Genomic DNA, 25,372 nt, shown 5'->3' with positions numbered 1-25,372 from the left:
ATTGGCCATATTTGTCACCTAAGGTAGGACTCCAGCAGAGAGCGTAATTTGACTCTTTCTGCACCGCTAAGTGAATGAGACGTTGACAGATCATTTTTTTCTTGCTATTGGTTTTGTTTTTCTTTACTCGAAGACATCAAATTATTGGTGGGGGCAATTCAATAATCGCTGGATATTGGTGGGGACATCTCCCTTCTGTCCATGCCAAATCTACGCCCATGGCTCACTTGCCACACCATCAGATATCCATTCATAAGCTATTAGGGAAAAGCTACACAACACAGGCATTTACATGTCTCCTTCTCTTTTCTTTCACTGAATCCTCTTTAGCTCCCCTTGCAGTCCTCAAGGACTTTGAGAACATTTCCTGCTTATGTGTGGGCTGTCCTTTTCTGTCTCTTTGTCCCAGTGCTTCAAGAGCAATCATTTCCACAACTGACGTCATTCATTAATCACTTTTTTTTCATTGAGGGTTTATATTTAAATCGTAGCATGTTGTTCCAAGTGTACAGGATTGTCTCCTGTTTCATCCTCCAAAAGAATATGGCTGATATAGCTATAACAATTATTATTGTTTTCTAGCCTAATATGAAAACTATAAAATAAATACCTCTGACTGATAATGATCTTTCAATAATATAAAGTAGGCTGCACGGTATTTACAATTGCACCACCAAAGCCGAGCATTGAGAATCTTCTGAAATGCCAAGAAAATTATACTATACTGCATCATCAAACACCAGAGGTGTGGACTCGAGTCACATGACTTGGACTCGAGTCAGACTCGAGTCATTAATTTTATGACTTTAGACTTGACTTGAAAAAATGTTCTAAGACTTGTGACTTGACTTGGACTTTTACACCAATGACTTGGGACTTGAATTGGACTTGAACCGGTTTACTTGAAAAGACTTGATATTTTACCCCAAATATAAAATTTAACATGCATATTATATAGAGATTGAAAATGTGACGTCATTCACGGGTAGAACCGCAAAGGATTCTGGGAACTCGTGGCAAGCGGTACTAGCGCACGCAGGCTTTCAATTAAAATCAGTTATACAGCGATAAAAAGAAACACAAAAATGTCAAGAAGCTGTTGTATTATTAACTGCAATAGCCGGTCGCATGACAGCCACGGGAAGCCGACGGGTAAAGAGATCGGTTGTTATCGGATTATGTCGTTGAAGAGAAATTGTTCAAGCCATGTTTCCGAAGTAACAAAGATGCGACGGATGGCCTGGATTGCAGCCATTCAAAGATCAAATATAACGTCCCAGAACCCTCCAGCTCACAGGTTAGTCTGCTCCAAGCATTTACACGAAGGTCAGTGTTTTTTAGTAGTTAATACGTCATTTTCATAACATAATTGGTGATATAGGTTACAAGCAAGTCTGGCGCTGAACAGAAATTGTCGCGCTATGCTCCTTTATTTATTGTGCATAAATAGTGAATTGTCCTGACACAATATTGCGTTTCGCTTCTGTTATTATGGTACATTGACAAAAACATATGCTTTTATTCACAGGATAAAACAGGTTTTTTGTATCACTAATTGCCCAGTACGATTACAGCATACAATATTGTTGTCACTGCTACATTTCTGTGATGCTACCAGAAATTATTTCCACTACTAATTAATTACCGTTGAGCTCAAAGGTCCTATTAATAAACGGTTAAGGAATGTATATTTATGACGACGATTTGTGAGACTGGTAAACTTATGATACGTACGATGGTCTTTCGTTCGACACGGTGCGTTTCAAGGTCCTGCACCCATCCGTCGGTAAACTGTACCTGGGCTTGTTGCAGTGACCTGAAGTTACTAAACTTCATGAGTGTATGCACTCACTCCAAGAACCGTATGATTATAAATATGCATATAAATATGCTAAGATGAGATAGCTGACTTCATCTAACTAGCAAATGTTGTCCAGGCTATGTTGGTGATACAGTTTTTTTTTAATGTGTATGATATTTTTGTCATGCGATTTTAAAGCCGGTCCTACAACCGCATCCAAGAATAACATGCAGCTTATCTCAGAACTGTCGGTGAAAATTATTCTTGGAGCTAGGTTTAATTGAGCTGCATTTTAAAGAGGTGCAATTTCACAATTTGTGTATATTTTCTAAGTTCACTATTTTGTCATGTGTTGAGAAAAACACAGATTTTAAAATTACATGGTCTAATATTTACATTTAGCATATAACTGCAACATTATTTTTTCGTTTTTTTTTTTTTTAAAGACTCGAAAGGACTTGAAATTCAAAGTTTCAGACTTGTGACTTGACTCGGACTTTTACACCAGTGACTTGAGACTCGACTCTGACTTGCCTGACATTACTTGAGACTTGACTTGAGACTTGAGGATAAAGACTTGAGACTTACTTGAGACTTGCAAAACAATGACTTGGTCCCACCTCTGTCAAACACTGTCAATAAGCAGACACAGATAATTACAGTATTGCCGTTGCACCTCAGATATGCCTGCAGAACCGAGCTACAAAGGGGAAATTGCGCTGAAAATTCCACACTTGTGACCAGATGACTTCCTGTGTGATTCCTCTCCAGTCCATTGCACTACCTCCCTATCGCTCCTTACCCCTCTCTCTTCCACCCTACCCTCCGTGATGCTCTGTTCATGTCAGTCTCAGCTGCCGCAGCAACACTGATGTTTAAGCATTCTAGGGGAGTGCAGACACACTCCAAAACTTCTTAATGGGCAGGCTAAAAATAGCTCAGGCTGGATCTGACTGGGCTGATTCATGCGGCTGTGAGTCATTCAACTGTGCCGCGGTGTGAGGAGAGCAAGGGAATGGAGTGAATGAGCACTAAAAGAAAAGAAATAAAACTTTGCACGCTTGTTAAGATATAAAACCGCTGAAAAATGTGCCCTTGCTTATCCCATCAATGAGAAAAATGTGCATTTTATCCCCTGTGAGCGCGTGTGCCTCTAATTCCTTAAGGACACTTGACACTGCAGGGCAGCAAAAAAGAAAATTAAGGCTAATATAATAGAAAATGAGGCTGATCAAAAACAACTCTCTGTTTCATTTACCATTAGGGACAACTTGTCTTTTTGGTTATTGCATGTTGATTTCTCGTTTGGGGATAGCAGGATGGTGGGTGGGGTCTTTAGGCTGGTGGGTTGTAGGAGCCCAACAGATGGTAGCCAACAGATTAACAGTACCACTGCTAAAAATGAATGGCGTGGTAATTTGTTAGCATCATTAGAAAGGGAAAAGCAGTTCATACTCATATCATTATTCCCTCCATTAACACGGGTAAACATCTACTATTAACCCCCTGATACAGGCCAGCAGCATCTGTGTGTGTATGTGGGAGGGGGAGTTGCTTACTGCTTACTGAAATGATTCAAGGCTCTCAGCAGCGCTGGAAAACAAAGTCCTTTCCTTTTCCAAGTTTTGTTTTTTAACCCGAAAAATAACAACACACTGACACAGTACAACCCACTGACAAACAGACACACGAGACTACTGGGGCCCCGTAGATCAATCCAATCAATATTTTGGTCTTCCTATTGCTTTTGTTTCCCTCTTTGACTTCTACACTCAGCCTTTGTCTCACTTCCCTCTCTCTGTCCCCTTGAGCACTGGTTGAAGATGAACTGCTGGCTGCAGGTAGCTCCTTCCATGCTGAGAGCAGAGAGCCATGTGGTGACAGATAACAGCCAGAGAGTCGGTGATGGCTTAAACTGTCACATGGTCATTCACACTTTCTCCCTCTGTTTTCACATCCTCCATCCCAGACTTAAACTACTCCTTTTTTTCCCATTCAACATCATTTTTTCTTTTCCCTCCATCTGCACTGCTCTTTCAAACCTCTCAGAAGAAACAGAGAAGTGATGGGGGCTTTTTTTCGAGTTTAGACCTCACGACTCATGGCACAGTGGAGCAGAGAGAAAGGGAGCGTGTATAATGGTATTTGGGTTACTTAATTGTAGACAGGGCTGTCTTTCCTGCTTCACTAGGCCGAGACATATTGCCCTTACTGTCAGTGATGCCTGAGTGGCTGCCTTCAGATAAACAACCCACTGTGGGTGTTGTAGTGTGTCCCAGTGTGTGTTACTATGTCATCTTGTGTTGTCTTGCTGTTGTACTGCACATGAATCTAGGGATGAGGATGAGATTAGTTTTGAAATGCTTCAGTAGATTCAGAAATTGTATGTTAATCACTGATATATCAAATGCCTGTCTTGTACTTCATAATTTATTTTCATTTATATAATTATAGGCAAATATAATTATTAGCATCCGGTTAAATAAAAGAAAAAGAACTATTTACTGGTGGGGAAGGTAGACATCACTTCAAATCTCTAAAAAGGGCTTCTAGGTTCTGAGTTTTTTAGGATTTATGAGTGAGTGGGACTGAGATTCAGATCCCCCCCCCTCCTCCCTCTTTTCCTCCTCTCTGAAAGACACGCTCTGCCATCTCCACTTTGCTGTCTTTTAGAGTATGCTCCACCATCCGTCTCCCTTGCTATCTGGCCCTTTCTTTCCCACCTTCCCCTATCTTTTTCTCACAATGCATTTAAATGGAGTATTTAGAGATTCCGCCCTTTCTCATCACTCCACACCTACTCTGAGATAACCTCAATCCCTCAACAACCCCTTTAAAAAAAGAAAATTCCCCAGCTGCTCCAGAAATAGGCCCCAGGAGACGCACGACTAACACACAAGGAAGGGGATGATATTCACAACCAAAAATGCCCTTGCCTTATTTCCACTCTATGAACCTGCTGCAGCCTTTTATGCCAAGGTAAACGTTTTCACCCTGTGACCAGATGGTTTCCATGATATTTGTTTATGATGCTGCACAAAAATTTGAATCCAGCAACCCCACTGCACATGTTGTTCCCCCTGGGACTGCACTAAACGAAATGTGCCAGCTGCTAATTAAACGACAGTCTAAATGGAGATGCGTTCACATTAATTTGAAGTACTCTGAGTTGTTTGAAAAGTTTACAATGTTGTCTTTAAATGCTGCAACATGGATGTGAAGGTCAATTATGAAGCACACAAAATGGCATGCCAAAAAATATAGAAGTTTTACACCATTTTATTACCTACTGCAGGGCAGGAGCTGCTTTACTGTTAGGTGGTCTTTTTTATTTATTGTTCCTGTATCATTTCCGTGTGTTACAGCCAAACAGCAATGCATTCCATTACCATACTACTGCAATACATTTTACTGGTAGACTATTTTTCAGCTTTTAAAAACTTGCTTGTATTCCTCAAGACCAATGAGTTTATGTAAAGGTCAATAAATAATGATAAGAAAGGATTCTTAAAAACAAAGCGATCCAGTCGTCAGCAGATTACTTGAGAGAACTGCAGGTTAACAGTGTCTGACATCTGTGAGACAGACTAGACTTTCAGCAAACAGAAAGCAGACTAAACCTTCCCAACACTGACAATCTGATGTCGAGAATAGCCACCTCAGTATCAATTAAGACATTTATAAACTAGTACAAAAATGGGCAGCCAAACAAATGAAACAATACAAACACCAGCTAAATGCTGACTATTAATCTGTTGTGTGCATTTTGGGGTAATTGGAGTGAAAGTGATTTCTTTCTAGAATTATCCCTTTGTGGCTGTGAGCCTCTATGAAACAATCGATTTACTGTTTAAATCTACTTCTCTGCAGACTTCACCTTTGACCTTTTGGATATAGAAGATCTTTATGTTATCATCCTCCCCCACTAGACATTTGAGTGAAATTTCATCATGGTTAGCAAAACACGTTTTGTGAGCTCAGTGTGATCCTGGCCTATATGACTGATGTACCAACTGACAGTCTGAAAACATGAATCCTTCAGCCACAACAAGTGTCACTACAGAGACTAAAAGATGTTTGGCTACACGTGTTTGAATTATTCACCTCCATAAAACTCCCATACAAAACCAATTTTCAAAGTTTTGGTTAATTATTTAACAAAACTAATAGATAAGCATGAAATACTACTTAAACTCTAATTTACTAAACTAGGTCTGTCACCACTAATGCTTATGTATGTTTTTGTTCATGTGGGCTTTCCACAAATGATAACACATCATTCACATACAGCTCTATTACACAATGCTTTTACACTTTTTAAGACTGAAAATTAAAAGCAAACCTTTTATAAAAAGAAGGAAAATATACAGGAAGTATTTTCCATTAACTTGTAGTCGACTGCTAAATTTCATGAGAATTTTCCTCTGATCCAAACCCTGACTACATGTTCTAATGCAGGCTAAACCATTCAGGCTTTGCAGTACACCTGCATTTAATTATGCACTAATCAAGTGCCCCTAAAAGCTTGAAAATCTTTGGTGGATAACTCAACAGTCAAATGTCAACTAATGAAAAGGGAAGGTTAGATTTAAGTACTCTGTTGCCAGTATACTGTCTCCGGCATCGGCATAACCGTCTTTCCAGGCAGCCTAGACATTTTCAAGAGATTTACCTCAGCTGCTACTGTAAGAATATTTTATTGATGATACAGTTTTACTGTCAAAGCAGCTGTAAATATTTGCAACAGTTGGGAATCTGGAACAAATAAACTTTTTACTATTTGTTATTACTTATTTATTTGCAAATTTTACTTTTGAAGTATAATTCTGAAGTACAACTGGGTGCTTAAAACCCTTGCCTCAACAAACACGGGCTTTATTTTTGCATTTATTTACAAAGTGCAGGGTAGACATACAGACAGCAGGGGACTGACATGCAGCAAAAATATGGCCAACCTGAAGTCAAAGTGGATTCAGTGACTAACCCATTTCAGCCCAAGTATCCTCTCTGTAACTATTGCTCCTTAACACTGTATTTACACTGCCAGAGGTGGGTGATGCTTTTTGTGGACACATGTATAAAAAATATCATTATTACTTTGGCTTTTGCTGTTCAGTATTCCCCAAATTATTTAAATCCTCTCAGAATTTATCATTAAGATCAATATTTAATTTTAGGCAGCAGGCGATGGTTACAGGAGAGATATTTTTTTGACAGAATTTCTATAGTTGGCACAGGCGTTTAATTAATAAGCCTGAAATTTTAAATGATAAAAAAAATCAAGAAAGTGATTAGAATGAAAGCAGTTTATAGTCAATTTAAAAAATGTAATTGCCAATTAATTTATAGTGCACCTTTTTTCATTTCTGGTTTCAGGGTATTTCCAACTAATTGATGATTACATCACAGAGACACAGATGTTACACTATTGTTTCCACAAAGAGAGCTACACAGGACTCTGACCATTAGAGCAAGATTATAATAACTTGCCAGACTCTGACACCATCACTGCACAGTATGCACATGCATGTATGGGTCAGTGTGCATGTAGATGTCTTACCTAGTCGTGGATCGTATTGTCTCATCTGCACTTCTTCCACACAGTCTGCTGGGAACCATCCTGTCCTCCCTTTGACTGTGCCTTCCCAGAAACCTCCTTCCCCAATGCTGAGCACTGACAAAGAGAGAGAGTATGGGGACATTTCATTAAATGAGCCTTAGCTGTCATCATTGTGAGGTTGTGGAGTCTTGGGAAAGGGAACAAAAAGGACAAAGGGCCACATAACCAACTGGGTATTTAGTTTTTTTGTGTTCTTTCTTCATAAATTACACAATGAAGTGTGCACACAGGGAATGGGAAGAAAGGACAGGAGTGAAAGACTTTGTTTCACAAACACACACCGACACGAAGTCCACTGACACAAAGAGAAGAAATTGGGAAGCAGAAATACTGGTCTGTAACTTATGTACCACACCAAGGGCAACATATTTTCATTCCCCCTCATACCAGTAACTAAGTAGAGGGACAAACTGATATTTTAAAACAGAGGAAAGGAATGATAAAAAAGAAGTGGGAGTTAATAAAAGGCGAAAAAAAAAGGACCAAGTAGAGGTTGTGAAAGAGAACAAGAGGGCGGGAAGGAAAAAGAAAGAGATCCCTTCTAAGTTCTGCTGTGGTAATTAGAGATGAATGTATAGTTGATATTGATCTTCCCTGCAGGACTGAGCCAGCACACTCATTTCTACAACACTCATCCATTATCCCAGCAAGCCAACAGACACACACACGGACACAAACACACGCACACACGCTCCTCAGAGATCACCAGGTGGAACTGAAGCTTTGCCTGAGTGAGCCCTTCTTCTAAACTGGTTGCTAGGATACGCCAGTGTGATGTTGCAGCCAGCAGACAGTTTGCTAAATGATGTAGTCTGCTTCCTCCAACTATATTCCACTCTGGCATGGGGACATGTCATGGTGGTGTAACCTGGGGCACTTTGAGAAGCAGCCAGCTGGACTGAAATGATAGTAAATGTTCAAATATCAGTCATTCACAGGATTCCTTTCTGTATCTTGCAAAAAAAACCCCAAAAAAACAAAAAAACACATTTTCTCAATGACTTATTTGACTTACTAGGCCTAGATCTACAGAAATCCCCCACTGACCCCCAACCCCCAGTTTATTTTTTTTTTTACTATATGTTCAGAGGCACATGGGCTGCAGCAGACCAGAGTGGAAAACTGTGCTTCAGTACACTGTTTGATGTTTAAACCAACCCTGTTAAATTAAACTTTTTGTTTTAATTTTAAAGCAGACTTTCTCGAATGTTGTTATTTTCTCCTCTGGGAAAGGTAAAGTTTAGTTAACTAGATAAGGTATTAGTTTTCATAATACTATTGGGCTCCAAGGTGTGGTGGAGCCTATCCTGTGTGTGTGATAGAGCATGAAGCATGGTACACCCTGGGCAGGTCACCAGTCTATCACAGATTAGAGCCCGGCATTAGAAAAGTCATTAAAGGAAATGCTCTGAAATCTTTGAAACTTTCAGAGCATTTACATTAAATGTGTTCATGTAAATGGGGAGTCTTCTATACATGTGAGTTCCACAGGGTTCAGGCAGTGTAAAACTGTATATATTTTGACTGCTACGCAGATGATACTCAGCTATATCTATCTATGAAGAAGGATGACAAAGCAATTTGTTCAACTATGTGCATGACTCAAAGATATAAAGGCCTGGGTGTTCCATACTTTTCTTCTCTCAAATTCAGACAAAACCAAGTTTTTTTCCTAAAAAAATCTTAGAAAGGATATTCTTATTTTGGATGACATTACCTTGGCCTCCAGTAATACTGTTAGTAGAGAACACTGAGCACCTATTCTCTACTCACGTCCCACGTGCTACCACTGCAGCATGCCATTAAATTTTTCTCTTTGTTAGTCTGTCTTTTGTCCTGTCTCCCTATACTCTCCTTTCTCCCCACCACCCAAATGGTCAAGGCAGATGACTGAACCTCACTGAGCCTGGTTCTGCTGGAGGTTTCTTCCTGTTAAAAGGGAGATTTTCCTTCCTACCATCTCAAGACGGTTGCTCTAAGGGGTCATTAGATTGCTGGGGTTTTCTCAAGAATATTGTAAGTCTTTACCTTTGAGTATAAGCACTCTGGGGCAACAGTTGCTATGATTTGGTGTTATATAAATAAACCTACATTCAAAAGCAGAATTGAACTGAACCGAACTGAAATGTCGAAACCCAGGAGGCGACAGTGCTAATCACAATACCACTGTGCTGCTCTTAGTTTGCATAATAATATTATGATGATGGTATGGTTATCCCATATTTTTGTAAAAAATCTGCCTCTTCACTTGTATACACATGTAACCCCTCTAAAAGCTGCTTCTTTCAGGCTCAACATTCACTTACTCACTAGACGAAAGCGATGTGGAGGAGGAAGGAACAGCTGTTTATTGACTCCCCACTCCCTGCTGTAAAAAACATGACACTCAGCACACAGAGGATGCGTGGACTGATCCCCCTCTCTGATCTCAGCTTAACACAACTTTACCCCACCTGTCTCCTGAGAACAGACTTACTCTGTCTCCTTTTTCCATGCTCAAACCCTTTATTCTCTCTCTACTATACGAGTCTTTCGTTCTCCGAGCTTCTGAATAATTTCCCAGCTATCACCTCCATCCACCCTTTTGTCTCTGACAATGTGCCTGCCTATACTGTAATCATGTCGCTGCAATAGACAGGTGCTGGCTGTGCTTTCTGTTCCCCAATGACAGAAATGAAAGAAAAGGTGAGACCTCTGATTGATCTTTGAGGCCGCCCTCACTTAATTCCCTCACTCTCTTATACCACACTACTAATCTATTTCTGGTCAGAACACAGACTGAATCGACCAGTCTGAGACTATAAGAAAAATTCACTGTTTTTATATATATATATATATATATATATATATATATATTTATATATACTGCATGTTTGCCAGTGTACAGTGGGGCAAAAAAGTATTTAGTCAGCCACCGATTGTGCAAGTTCCCCCACTTAAAATGATGACAGAGGTCAGTAATTTGCACCAGAGGTACACTTCAACTGTGAGAGACAGAATGTGAAAGAAAAAAATCCATGAATCCACATGGTAGGATTTGTAAAGAATTTATTCGTAAATCAGGGTGGAAAATAAGTATTTGGTCACCTCAAACAAGGAAAATCTCTGGCTCTCACAGACCTGTAATGTCTTCTGTAAGAAGCTTTTCTGTCCCCCACTCGTTACCTGTATGAATGGCACCTGTTTGAACTCATCATCTGTATAAAAGACACCTGTCCACAGTCTCAAACAGTCAGACTCCAAACTCCGCCATGGCCAAGACCAAAGAGCTTTCGAAGGACACCAGGAAAAGTATTGTAGACCTGCACCAGACTGGGAAGAGTGAATCTACAATAGGCAAGCAGCTTGGTGTGAAAAAATCAACTGTGGGAGCAATCATCAGAAAATGGAAGACATACAAGACCACTGATAATCTCCCTCGATCTGGGGCTCCACGCAAGATCTCATCCCGTGGGGTCAAAATGATCATGAGAACGGTGAGCAAAGATCCCAGAACCACACGGGGGGACCTGGTGAAAGACCTGCAGAGAGCTGGGACCAAAGTAACAAAGGTCACCATCAGTAACACACTACAACGGCAGGGAATCAAATCCCCCAGTGCCAGACGTGTTCCGCTGCTGAAGCCAGTGCATGTCCAGGCCTGTCTGAAGTTTGCCAGAGAGCACATGGATGATACAGCAGAGGATTGGGAGAATGTCATGTGGTCAGATGAAACCAAAGTAGAACTTTTTGGTATAAACTCAACTCATCGTGTTTGGAGGAAGAAGAATACTGAGTTGCATCCCAAGAACACCATACCTACTGTGAAGCATGGGGGTGGAAACATCATTCTATGGGGCTGTTTTTCTGCCAAGGGGACAGAACGACTGATCCGTGTTAAGGACAGAATGAATGGGGCCATGTATCGTGAGATTTTGAGCCAAAACCTCCTTCCATCAGTGAGAACTTTGAAGATGAAATGAGGCTGGGTCTTCCAACATGACAATGATCCAAAACACACCGCCCGGGCAACAAAGGAGTGGCTCCGTAAGAGGCATTTGAAAGTCCTGGAGTGGCCTAGCCAGTCTCCAGACCTCAACCCCATAGAAAATCTGTGGCGGGAGTTGAAAGTCCGTGTTGCTCGGCGACAGCCCCAAAACATCACTGCTCTCGAGAAGATCTGCATGGAGGAATGGGCCAAAATACCAGCTACTGTGTGTGCAAACCTGGTAAAGACCTATAGTAAACGTTTGACCTCTGTTATTGCCAACAAAGGTTATGTTACAAAGTATTGAGTTGTATTTTTGTTATTGACCAAATACTTATTTTCCACCCTGATTTACGAATAAATTCTTTACAAATCCTACCATGTGGATTCATGGATTTTTTTTTTCACATTCTGTCTCTCACAGTTGAAGTGTACCTCTGGTGCAAATTACTGACCTCTGTCATCATTTTAAGTGGGGGAACTTGCACAATCGGTGGCTGACTAAATACTTTTTTGCCCCACTGTATATGCAATCATCTTTCTTTGCTGAACTTTAATCACGCCCCAGCCACTATGAAATCTGAAATCAATCCAACTGATTGCTTGTAAGTGAAATAAAGAAAGATTAGTGACAAAAATGTGTGCACAAGCATAGATGTAATTAAATGCATGCCATGCTTGCTAATTTGTTTAAATAGAGAGGATAAAAAAATTGTTTTAAACAAAATCTCATTAACTCTCTAGCACCTTTAATAATAAAAGCTATAGCTATTATATTTATATAGCTAGTGCTAGTAATATTTGGCAATTAAAGTGTTAAATGGTACCATGCTTTTAACAGAACTAGTACTACAGATATCACGGTTACTGGATTTTGTTTACATGGGGCACAAAAAACGTGTGTGTGTACTACGTTACAAACACCAAAACAAAAGTGCATGCGAGCACATGCTCTGGTATAACATCCAGAGCTCTCTGCTGTGTGAGTTCCCTCCACCTTTCACTGCCACTACATTTTGTCACTTGTAAAAGCTGTAATGACAGCTGTCCCTGTGATCCAGATGTGGGCACACAGAAGCCAGGTGACAGGAAGGAATGCAAACAGCGCATATCTGCGCTGGATTAACAAGGCTGCTTTCCTACAACTGCCAAATGGTGAGCCACAGTTCAAGACGGCAATCGGAAAAGGCTTCCCTACTGTACAGTCAAGTTTTAGATAAGTGTGAGAGTGTTTGTCTCACTCTACAATGTGTCAGGGCAAGTGCAAGATAAATTAAGTGAAAAGACGTGTCCTTTTTTGCATTTTAAGTCCAGTTGGTCAAAATGTGACTCTCTGTTTTTTTGAGCTCTGCTGGTGTTGAATTTCACTTTGGGGTTCTTTAGATGCACTTATGAAATCCCAAACAGTGTCCTGCTTCCTGTGGAGGTCTTTCATGGCTTAAATAAACAACACTGTGCTACACACTGTAATCAACACCTCAGCTGGACATGAGCCTTTCACTCTACTGCATGATGAAAGGTCAGTCCTATCTCAGCTGTATGACTGCTAGGCGTGACCTGCCACACTGAGTCATAATCACCTCCACAGGTAAACCAGTGTGAGTGGCATGTGGTAACATTCGTTCATACACACAGTTTCACATGAACACACCACTGCACACATGGTTTCACACTAAGAAACTAGCTGCAAGCCGTGCTACTACCGGTACTCTAAATCTACAAAGTGGAGATGGATGCATTAAAGGGGAATATTTTGCAATGTAGAATTCCCTGCACAGTCATACTGAAACCTCACTTTGCTCATCCCAGAGGAACACAGCAGGGTTGAGGTCTAAACAGTGCTGCTTTTCTATATACACACACTCTTCACAAACTGTATGTAGGGCACCAAGTGCTCGAGGGGCACACTGACAAGCTAATGGTCATAATTTGTAATAATAATCATGAGTATTTAAATTTATGTCCAAGAAGCACAGCTACAGGCACAGCCCCAAGGCAGTGTACTCCTAGTGCAAGTCCCAAGCCTGGATAAATGGGGAGGGTTGTGTCAGGAAGGGCAGCTGGCACAAAATCTATCCCAAATCAAACATGCGGATAATCAATAAGATTTCCCCACTGAATCTGTCGCGGCCTGAGTTAACAATTACTGTCACTGATGGTGTTGGCCAGCAGGGTGCTGGTGGAAATCGTGCTACTATTTGCTTAAGACAAAGGCATGGATGTAGTGAAGGAGGACATGCAGAGGGTTGGTGACAGAAGAAGATGCCAGGGATAGTGTGGAGGGAGAAGATCTGCTGTGGTGACTCCTGAAGGAAGTTTAAATTTATGTGAAAGTACCCTTACATGCATGCACATGCAAGAGAAAATGACAAAAACGTTTTCGATTTCATTTAATCGATAATAAAATGCATGTTGTATGTGAAATGGTCAAAAAACAGGAAAGTACATAGATTTGATGGTGGAATTGAACTCAGGCCCTTCTTGCTGCGCTGCAACAGTGCTAACCACCGTGCCACCGTGCTCTCCAAATAATCACATTTAATTCTTCTATAAGTTATTATGGGTGGCTAAATGATTAGACACGAACTGATAACTCAGTGTTTCTGAAATCCTAAATAACCTCACAAACTGTGATCGTGCAGGATTGCATTAAAATGCCGAAGCCAACCCTGCACTGAGGAACTGTGACTGTACAGGCCACCTGCTGAGAACCTGCTGTTTTGTTTCTTAAACCAACAGACAAAAACACAAAATGACAGGAAACATTTTTACTCTCCTTTTATCTGGCTTTCAAATTCTTTTACCAACTGTTTACAGTATTGTACTCAAACAACAATTTCATGTTTCACTGAATCTCATAGCTCATCTTTACACAGGAGTGTCATCAGAAATGATTTGTATACAATATACTTTAATGGCAATAGATTATAACAACATACAGCATGGATAAGAAGTCACGAGACATGAAATATTGTGAAATTATGTACTTAAAGTTACGTTGTTAATTCTCTGTAAACTCTAGGATGCATATCCCCTCTTAATTTGTGTCAATAACAATTGGTATAGCTTTGAAAGCAAAATATTTTACCAGTTCCAGTTGTTTTTTCTCAAACAGCTTTATATTTGGCTGGTATTTTTAGCTGGTGACATGTCTTGACTGCAAGCAGTTCTGATTAGCACTGTGACTCTTTAAAGCCATTGTGGGTGGTGCTGTGAAATGTATTTTGTGTGCCTTGCTGAAATAAACAAATACTTCCTAGAAAAAGATGTTCTCTAGATGACAACACATGATGCTACAGACCAGTATAAACCATTCAGCTTTCATGGTGCAGTCACAATTGTGCCAGTTATCTCTGCATTGATACCTGTAACAAGCTAAACTGTCCTTTTAATCTTTATAGAGTCCATCATTTCCCCCCAAAAAACATTTATTTTTATTACTCAGCCCACGGTACAGTTTTTCACGTCAGCCCAGGATGATCATCTTAAATCACCTCAGGTCTGCCAGAGGAGACAGAAAATCTGGATCTTCTCTATTTATGCTTTGTTGCATTTAGTTTATATTTCATGCATGGCATGACAAACTCTGGTAACTGACAATGATGTTCAGAAATGTTCCTGAGCCCAGGCAGCGATTACCACAACACAATCATGCCCCAGTACTGGCTTATTAGGGTCTCTGAATACCGGCTTACAGAAATGTCTTCTATTCTCTGAATCTTTTAATTAATTCTAGGTTGCAGTATTTTTGCATTCTCACTTTTCTACCTTTGACCTTCACAACTATGAGCTGCTTTTGGCCACAGGATTACTGATCAGAATAACTCACTGAAGTAAAGAATTCTATGGATATACTGTCACTACGTGAGGAATGGCACAGCTGGTTAAAGGTGGAGGGCACATGTCTAAAAAAGAAGCAACATCTAAACCAGGGGTCGGCAACCTTTTTGATGACGAGTGCCGTCTAAAATTTCCTCAGAAGTCAATGTGCCATATGATTGCATTAGCAATAAATTTAATAACGCTCTACATGAACAGTTACACACTATATAGAACAACTTGACAGAATTATATTTGTTCGCAGATGTTGGCAGCTATCAGTGAATAGTTATCAGCTATTTCGAAACAAAAAACAACAGAAAACAGACAATGCAAATGCTATTTATGGTCTCCTCACAACAAAGAAAACAAACGCTGTTGTGACAGTGATGTACACTGTCTTGTTGGTATATGTATGATTTCTATACATTTTCCATCGGATAGAAACTTTGGTTGTAAGATTCAGATAATTATTTAATAAAAGTGAGACATTTTAAATGAGAATAAGAAAGGAAAGTATTTCTTTGTGCCCCCCTCTCCCTGTTAATGCCCTACCTGCCCCCCTGGCAAAACTTTTCTAGACCCGCCCCTGCACAGTTACCAGCTGTCAGCTACTTAGAAAAGGATCCTGGTGTTATTTGTCTCTCAGAAACAGTTCATAACTTCCCTTCAACTCATTCATGTCACCTAAAAGGTAAACCTGTTTCTCCATCACAGCTCTGATGATTCAGTAAGGACATCTCCTGGTTTCATCTTCATGTTTCCCTCTCACCAGATAACCAAATCGATATCTTGACCAGCAGCTTTACAGCTGTGGCTCCAGCAAACATCAGCTGATACTAGAAATTAATATTAAATAAATTCTAACAACAGTTGATCAAGCTTAAAGATGCTGCTGTTGTTTAGCGCAACATCCGCTGGTTTCCTCTTCCGGGCGCAAAGTGGGCGATAAACAAACAAGAGAGACGATCAGCTGATCATTGATTAGTTTCATGATTGTAGTAGCAACAGGTGAGAGAGGGGGAGAGAATGAGAGAAGAAGAGGCAGCTGACAGCGTAAAGATGCAGAATAACTCCAGCTTTGTGTCTTTTTCCATTCTAGCTGAAGTACAGGACAAACTGTGTTCCTTTTCTCTGAATGCGGGACGATTCCATTTTTTTATGGAACAGTTGGCAACTCTACTAACTAACCTTATGAATAATATAAAGTTCACTATCAGTAACATCATAGCACCCACCCAGCTGTATAGAAACATGCTAGCTAGCACGCAGTATGAGTTATTGTAACTCAAAACAATAAACAAACAAAAACCATCGGCCCATAAAAACGAAAAATCACATCGGCCCACTAGGCAGATGCCCAGTATGCCCGATGGCCAGTCCAGCTATGGTCGTGCCATCAGTTAACCCTTCCAACCCAGGGTTGCCGACCCCTGATCTAAACAGTGTTTCAGCTACTGTATATGCAAAACCCCAGATTTTACCATTTGATAGATTTAAAAATTCACAGACTAACTATTAAATACGCTCAGGTGGAGTGTACAGTACTCTACATACAATATTTTAAAGTCTCGTAGGGATTCAAAGCATCTTGCCACAGTAGACTGTGCAGCTCCTCGCCAGCCTTTTAATGAAAAATTCTTTAAAGAAACACAATACAAATTAAGCATGAAGTGAGACCAAAAAAGGAGAAAAGCATAACAGAACCCGAGAATGAAACAAAGGCAAATTAAGTGGCAGGCAGAGGCTTGCATTTAGCAGTGACAAAGAGAGATGAGAGCCAGACATACGCAAGCTGACAAAGAGGAAAAGCCATGTTTCAACAGACGCCTAGTTATTCATGACTGCCCAAGAAGTCTGTGGTGAAGTCTTACAGTATTGTTCTGTCTCTTGCTCGTGATATGACTGTGTTTTGCCCTCCGTTAAGACAGTCACGACTCCTGGTTTAAAAATAGCATCAGTGAGGATGCAGAGCTATTTATACGCTTCACACACCCTTCCTGCTGGCTTCAGTGCACCCCTGTTCGAGTGTGTTTCTGGCAAGTGATTGAGCTCATTTTAGTTCATGATTTGTGTCATTCTAATGCTTTGAGCTGAGTCATTCATTTAGTTTCTCTGCCTCTCATTGTCTTTGTTCCTCGTTATACCAACCCCTCCTCACACACACACAAACCACTGAGAGTCGCTTTCATGAATCAGTGAATGGCAGATGATGAGGAAATGAGTAGATTTTTAAAAACACACACACAAACATGTTTCCCAGGTAACGGGGTGCTGCGTCAAACTCTTGTATTTGCCCACAGAAGCAGACAAAGGATGCAGCTGTTCTGAGAGAGGCTGATGGCTTTCTGCCACTGATGCACTCACACTGATTCAGACAGAAACGCCGCAGAAGATTTGCCAAAGCCAAAGTACACCTTGATTTCCATGAAATGGTATGATGGCATCATTAAATATTGCATTTGTTGCTGAATTTATTTGGAGTGTTGCAGTAATAATTCTTTTTAAGTATGCTATAAAGTGATCTGTAACTCACTCTTACTTTCAAAGTCTCCATGTATTAACTCTGGTTGTTGGGCCAACATAAATTAAGGCAGTCAAATATCTAAAAGAGTCACATTAAAAATGATGGTCTGCATATGTCTGCTGTCACATGCCACAGCTGCATAATAGCATAGGGACACAGACAGAAATATCATGAGACAGAGTGAATACACTTTGCCTGATAGAAGCTTGTTTCACAGTCGATAACAGTTACATTTAAACTGTTCTAACTAGGAGCTTTCTGATGAAACACAAGCTATTGTAATTTTTTTTCACCATCCTGTTGCTGCTCCCTGCTGTTCACTTTATGAGCTGTGCTCCTTTATTCTGTTTCCTCTGTGAATCTTAGGCATTAAGAGAAGCACATTCTGATCACCAGTGTTCGGAGGTACTAGAGTGTGAGACAAAAACTTCAAGTGACTTGCAGTTTCAATAATCCAGCTTTAATTGCATCAAATGTGAAGACTTGATCTAAATAGACTTAAGTGTATTTACGCTTCCTGGCCACTTTATTTGGTGCATTGATGAAACCGCATGCAATCCAATACAAAAAAGGGAATGGGTGTAGTGATTTACGTAAACATGCAAAAATACATGGAAATACAGTATAAAAGCTTGTACAATTCTAATGACCTTGAAAGTCAATATTTGGTATGATCACCTTTATTCTTCAACATGAACCTGTACGTTCTTAGGCAGGTTTTCCTATAATTTCTTTAAGTAGTCATCGGGAATAGTTCTCCAGGCTTTTTGAGGAACACTGAAAGCTCTTCTTTGGATGCTGGCTGCCTTTTGTTCTCCATTCACCATGCCAAGATGTGCCAAATTTTCAGCTAACAGCTCTTTGGGAATCACTTTGTTAGTGCAAAAAATACTATTTTATGCCTGTCAAACACTGTTATTGTTGGCATTTCTCAAAGATTCAGCTAAAGCAATGGAAAATGTTTGCAACAGGCTGCTTGTAACAAATTATCTAAATATTTAAAACTGATTCTTTACTAAATTGCTTGTTATCTGTCAACACAACACTTGTTCATTCTGGTTCAATCTTGAGATAAGTGCCTTTTTTTAAGCTCATTGTTAATTGGCGTAACAAAATGGTCTAAAAATGGTCGGGTACAAGGACTGGACTGAAAATGCGTGAAAAGGCAGCAAATGTCCAAAAAAAAAAAACCCCAAAACATTGCAAGCCTGGAGAACTATTCCTCAATGATTTTTTTTAAATTTAGCTCCTTTGAAGCTAAATATCAATAAAACGAAATGAAAACAAAAGTACAATTATCACATTGAAAAAGCTGAATAAAGTGGTCAGTGAGTGTACATTGTATTGTATTGTACCAGAATGCATCAATGTAACTCCACTTGTAATATGGCCACTGGAACAGCTCCCATAGCCCCGACTGAAGATCCAACTGTTCTTCATTAAGCATCACTGATATGTTACACTGATAACATTACTGAAAGCCTAAATAAATGTTATGTGATGTGAAATAGGAACTGGCTGAGTCAGGATATGACTATATCTCAGCCTTCATAGCAATGTGTATGAGTGCGAGTGTGTCCGTGCATTAAACAAAGTGTGTGAAGGTGAATGAGAGCATTCCAATAAGCAGAGTGCAGCTGTTATTAGATTTGGATCCCTGCAGTCTTTATTAAACCTCAGTTCAGTTCTCTGTAATAGAGAGTGAGAGCAGAGTTGCATCTTTATGAAACAAGAGGACACAACCAGAGACATGCTAACACATGTGCACGCACACACATACACTCACAAACACACACACTCAAGAGCAAAGAGGACCATGTACTTTGTATAGAAATGCAACAGGGACATAGTTATTGCCTGCAATATGTGAGACGGGGACTGCATGAAGGGAGGACACTTGGAACGATGAAGATTAAGTAGCTTTTCTAAAAACTCAAGAGGAAAAAATGTAAGAAATGATTGGGGAAGAAAATTATGGACACTGAAAAAGATGAAGGTGGACACAGAAAGGAATAGAGGTGGCAAGCAATTAAGAAGGAGGTGCGCAAAAGGGCAAGTGGACCCCAGAGTAGATACAAGACAGAATGGAGTACAGGGCCAATAAATAACAAGGAAGAGGAATGGTCACACTGCTAAGAGTCAAATATGTGCTGTGCCCTGTTCATCCTCACAGGACTTCTTTTGCTTAGAAGAGGGTGAGAGAGTGGTGCAGTCTCCAGCTCATGAGTATTCCACTGAGAGTGAAAGAGAGAGAGGTGGGAATGGAGAGGGAGAGAAACTGAAAGAAATAAAGACTTGACAAGTTTAAGAAAAAATATAAAGAAACATGGACAGAAGGGGGATGCTTTTTGTGAATGACAGGAGAAGGAGTGGAGCAAAGGAAGAAAGCTGGAGAAAAGGTAACAGGGTGGGAGTGTCGTAAATTATAGTGGGAGGAGGAACAGGAAGAGAGGAGTGAGGAAAACTCCAAGGCTGACTCAGAGGGATCCCTTCTCACTTCTCATCTTATCTCAACTCCTCCCTCCCTACCTTCCTCACAGGCTTGAAGGGAAGCTACATCACATTCTTATTCTTTCATGTTCATTTGCTTTTTATTCATTCTTTCACTCCTTCTGTATCAACCCTCAGGTGGAGATTAAAATAGAAGGAACAGCTTCCTTAATATTTACCGTCTTTCTTGGGTTCTATTTTTCCCTTCCTCCAGGGCAAAGCCACATAAAATTCCAGCTTAGATTTTAAAGGAATGAAGGAAAAATATATTAAATAAAATACTGTTTGTCATTAAATAAAAGGAAGTCTAAAATGAAAACAGAGACACACATTGATACTGAAGAAAAAAAACATATCTGGATCACTTGACATACTGATGAGCAGGACCAGAATATAGCAGCAATTGATTAGCTGCAGACTAGCTATTGATTGCCTGTTGATTTTTAAATAGATCAACGATGGATTGTTTGCTGCTGAGTCTTCAATCACATAGCTATTCGTTTGACCGACTAGTCACTGACCAGTTTCACATGAATGATAGTGTTCAATTGTGATAAATAAATTGCTGCACCCATGCACACAATTCATTACATGCCAAAAAAATGCTCAGTGCTGACTAAAACTGCACGTGATTCAGGCTGGCTAGTGAACATGAGGTTGAATTTAAGGCCATTAGTAATAACAATAACCTTGAAGGACCATAACAGTAGGATATTGCTGCCACGACGACAAAGAAAATTGCCAGTATCATCATCTATCGATAAAAAACGAATAAAACCATATGCCATTCATTGCGACAGCGCTAATGCTTTGGGATGGTACCACTGTGGGTTTCCTGTGTCAGTAGGAGGTATTTGGTCTCCAGCAACACTTAGGTGGGTGGTATGCATCAATAACATCCAACTAACTGCCAAAATCCAAGGTTTCCCAGCAGAACATCAATGTTATTCGCTTCACCTGTCTGTGGGTTTAGTGCTGTGGTTGTTTAGTATACATTTATGCTATGACTAAAGTCTAATTGCCTTAAATATAGTTAATTCTTGCAAAATTGTTTTAAGTTTCAGGGTAACTGCATGCATTAGAAAACAGAGCTGATCAAGAAGAGGTCAAGACACAGGGCTTTTTGAAATTTGCTAAAAGCCACCCTAGCTGACACCAGCAGGTTAGGACATGACCTTTATATGCACATTTCCATGCTCGCGACTGCTAAGTAGGTTGATAATTTACAGAACAGGAAACGCCTGTTCGTAACAAACATCCGCAGTCTGTTCAACTTAAACTGTGTGCCACACTGTACATGATAGAGTGATTGTTAGTCAGAAGCATAACAATGTTTCTGTTGAATATGTATCTGCATCAGTCAATGGCTCCTGTTTATGCAGCAGTGTTCCTGCTCATGTTTATTCATACGCTGATTAACTCTGCAACTGCTGTTTCTGCTGTGTCTCTAATTAGCATTTTGTATCAGGCTACATCTCACTAAGTTAGATGTATGTTAGGCAAGCATGGGTTTTAATTTCAGTTAGAGGGCAAGTGTGGGATGATCCTGTCAGCCAGGGTGCACCATATGGGGATATTTGGAAAACAAACAAACTAACCGGAAAATAAATAAATAAATAAATAAAAAGGATGAGAGTGGAATATGAGGACAGGTGGTGTGTTCAGCAGGGAGCAGGTAGGTGCGTGGGCAGGACTTTGCACCCTACTGCTACTCTGATTGGACAGCAATGTCCTTGCCTCAGGCTTGTGACCCTGTCCAGTATCAATAGCGCAGATGCACAGCTTGGAACATTATGAATGACCAACAAGTGAAATCTGTTAATACACTGACTAGCTTCAGGTCCATTTTGTGATAACATTAATTGCTCCTGAGAGACACTGGGCACAGACTCCAAGTCCCTTATCCCTCAAACACTTTTGCAATATTTTATTAAATATCTGTATGATCTCTCAGGCTCTCCTTGTAGAATCACGCAAGCAAATATTTTTAAGTTTCACTCTGTTAAGTAGATCAACATTTTATTAAATAAAAGGTGTAACTTGCTGGTAGAAATTGCCTTTAATCAGAGATCATTTCTCTAAGCACATTTAGTGAAAATGCTTTTTTGTAACAGCTCACAAATATGGAAAAAATACCACATAGAAAAAAGTGTTTCATCATAGTTTATCTTTGTATAAATGTTTACTTCACTTCTGTCTTTTCAGTTTCTATCTGAGAGTAAAATCCTTGGTAAACAGAGGTCATGTGACTCTGGTTTCTCTTGATGTTGTAGTTAATCTTTAATTATTTAAGGCAGGGGATCTCAAACTTTTAGCACGAGGAAAAAAAACTAATTGACACTGACTAATTAAATGCATCTACCATTTGCAATGATAGATGCATTTGGAATTAACTTTCAAAACACTTGTCACGTGAAGCATCCCAGTCATAAGAGAATTTGTTGCTCTTTGGTTGCCAAACACGATCCTCAGATTAGCTTCAGGTAATCAAGATAATCACTTCTTAATACTGTAGAATAATTGTTTAAAGCCTGATCTCTTAGCTATGGTCTCCTTGTTGTTACTTTGAATCTCACTGACGTAAAGAAGCAAGCGTCACCATAATGTGACAATGGACATATTTTTACAGGGTGCTATGCAGGTATGCAAGAAGAATAAAAACAGAAAAAGAAAAAAGATGCGGAGAGATCGAGACAGAGAGGGAGAGACATTTTGCCCATATGTGCCTCGGATATTAGGACAGCTGGCTGCTGAATACTTGAAGGATGCTGTTTATCTAACTTGTGGGAGGCAATTACTTACACTATGCTGCACAGAGGCAATCGCGCGCGCGCACACACACACACACACACACACACACACACTAACATGAAATACATGTGTACACCATGCACACTTTGTGATGAAAACAAACATCTTCTTATGCTAATGCATAAGAAGATGTGCATACATGCATGCACACGCACGCACGCACACACACACACCCACCCAGGCAGGCTCAGTCACACACACAAAACATAAGCACACAGAGGGTTCACTTAATGCCACTACCAGACTGAGAAGAAGGATAATTAATTCACCCTCAGCTCACTGTTGGAAGCTAACAATGATATTTAGTCTAAATTCAACACTTAGCAAAGAGGCTTTTATCCAACTTGATTTGCAGACAAGACAATGGAGGAATCTGACTATAAAGCTTAAAAATTAAAAATGAAATGCATGTAAAAGAATATTGGTTTTTGGAACCAAATCAGATTTTTCAGAAACTAGCTAAAGCCACTATTTCATCATTTTTATTTTTGTCTTAAATGACCTGCCAGAGCTGTAAAGTGCACTTAGCACCTGTTGCTTGGTAACTGACAGATCCATATGCATTTTAGTGTTAATACAGGCAAGCTGTGTTATTTAAAAACATAATGCACTGTTAAATGTTTCATTTGTAATACGCTGTTTCTTGGCCCTGACAAAAACGCATGTACACAATAACGCATTGATAGCTATTGTTGGAAAGCAATAAGTACAACAGCAGCGTGCCTTCAGAACATGGGTTCAACTGGAAATTTTTGCAGTTCAATGGCCTTGTTAAGCATGCGTGCTTTAGATAAAGGCTAAGCTACTGTGTGTGTTCCCAAAGAACCCGACTGCAGTAACAGATGCCTTCTGAGGTAGTGTAAAAGTAGACACGGGGTAATCCATTAAACCCCAGTATATGGGTGTGTATTTTTGTATTTTTGCCCCAATAGCTGGTCCAGGTATCCTCCATTGCCCACAGCAGTGTTAATATTCTGCACACATTGGGTGCGGCCAAACCCCATTAATCATGTTTGTGAATGTCTAATCTCAACATTACTTGCACTGGTTTCATTTTCATGGCTGCCTGCAAGATTTATAATGGCATTTGGAGAAGGTGTATGTGGTGTGTGTGTGCAAGAGATGTAATACACTGTTACGGAAGCATGCTCTTAAGTGTGTCACCTTGTTGAGGAGAAGAATGTCCTGAACGTTCGGTTAATGCTCCCTGTGGAGGTAGGATGGTAGGGAGACAGCACGATGACACACACACATCCATTACTTTAAATGTGTGTTCTACGTGAAATGAGTTTAAGCAAGTCTATATAATGTGTGTGTTTATACTGGTGTGTGCATGTGTGGGTGTGTGTGTGCATGTGTGTGAGGATACATGCTTGGCAAAATGCTTGACCTGGTTGTGTCCTCATTTGTTACCATAGTGACTATAAGTGGCCTTCAAGAGATGTCCATCCAGATGATAAGATCAGATTACATCAATGGAGGGAAAGAGCAGAAACAAACACTGGGGTGAGCGAGGGAATGAGTTTAAACAGGGATGCGAGAGGGTCTTAGGAGCCTTTAAAGTAATGTAGGGATCAACACACGCAGGCTGACTACAATACTTGATTGTCTTGTAAAGATTAATTTCCTTGAACCACCATTACGGGCCTGAGCACAGAGATGCACAATCAAAAACACACCTTCAAATACAACATGATACCAGTACCAGTCAGAGAGTGACAAAAGATGAACAGTACTCATTACCTAACACTAACAGTCTGCTTGGAGACCTGGATGTGGATGACCCTGCTAAATGCAGGACAGAGGGACTGCTTGTCCAGAACAAGGCTGTCTAGAGACATTGACTGCAGACAACAGACTAAAAGACTGACAAGCACATAGTGAAGAACGGGAACTTTTCCAAGCAAAGAGAAACTGGTTATGATAAAGTACATGATAATGTGACTACAGTGTTGTTTAGTTCAGTCACTGAAACTGACTCATCTACTGATGAAGGATGAAAAAGTGGAATGACTTTAAATTTTCACATTATTACAATATTGGACATTCTTTTATAATTAGACAACACCACAAATCAACACTGCAATATTAGATTTAAAGAAAAGCCTGAAGATCCCCACTCACTGAGGAAAACAGATACAGAATACAGTCCTCCAGCAGTCAAACTATTTGTTTTTCATGAAATAATGGCACACAATTTTGTCTTGTTAATGGTTTAGCTGTTCAAGCACTTTGTCATCCTTCTTTCAAACAATAATATATCATTTTACCTTCATGTTCATCATATTCATCATCATTGTCAAGAGAGTAATCATTAGCATCCTCACAGCATGGACT

General features: G+C 40.0%; 1 protein-coding gene across 1 annotated transcript in view; it reads right to left on the bottom strand.

Moving 5' to 3' along the window:
- The window catches only part of shank3a (SH3 and multiple ankyrin repeat domains 3a), a 255,418-nt gene that overhangs the window by 43,499 nt on the left and 186,547 nt on the right, over positions 1 to 25,372 (bottom strand). Inside the window, exon 15 of the mRNA XM_085461600.1 lies at positions 7,362 to 7,475. Coding sequence (XP_085317726.1) covers positions 7,362 to 7,475 — 114 coding nt within the window. The remainder of the gene's footprint in view (positions 1 to 7,361; positions 7,476 to 25,372) is intronic.

Source organism: Copadichromis virginalis, linkage group LG7, assembly GCF_057382275.1.
Source record: "Copadichromis virginalis isolate Kocher_CV1m ecotype Utaka linkage group LG7, C_Virginalis_male_GT1.1, whole genome shotgun sequence".
NCBI classification, from domain to species: domain Eukaryota; kingdom Metazoa; phylum Chordata; class Actinopteri; order Cichliformes; family Cichlidae; genus Copadichromis; species Copadichromis virginalis.
This window is presented reverse-complemented; position numbering and strand designations above follow the sequence as displayed.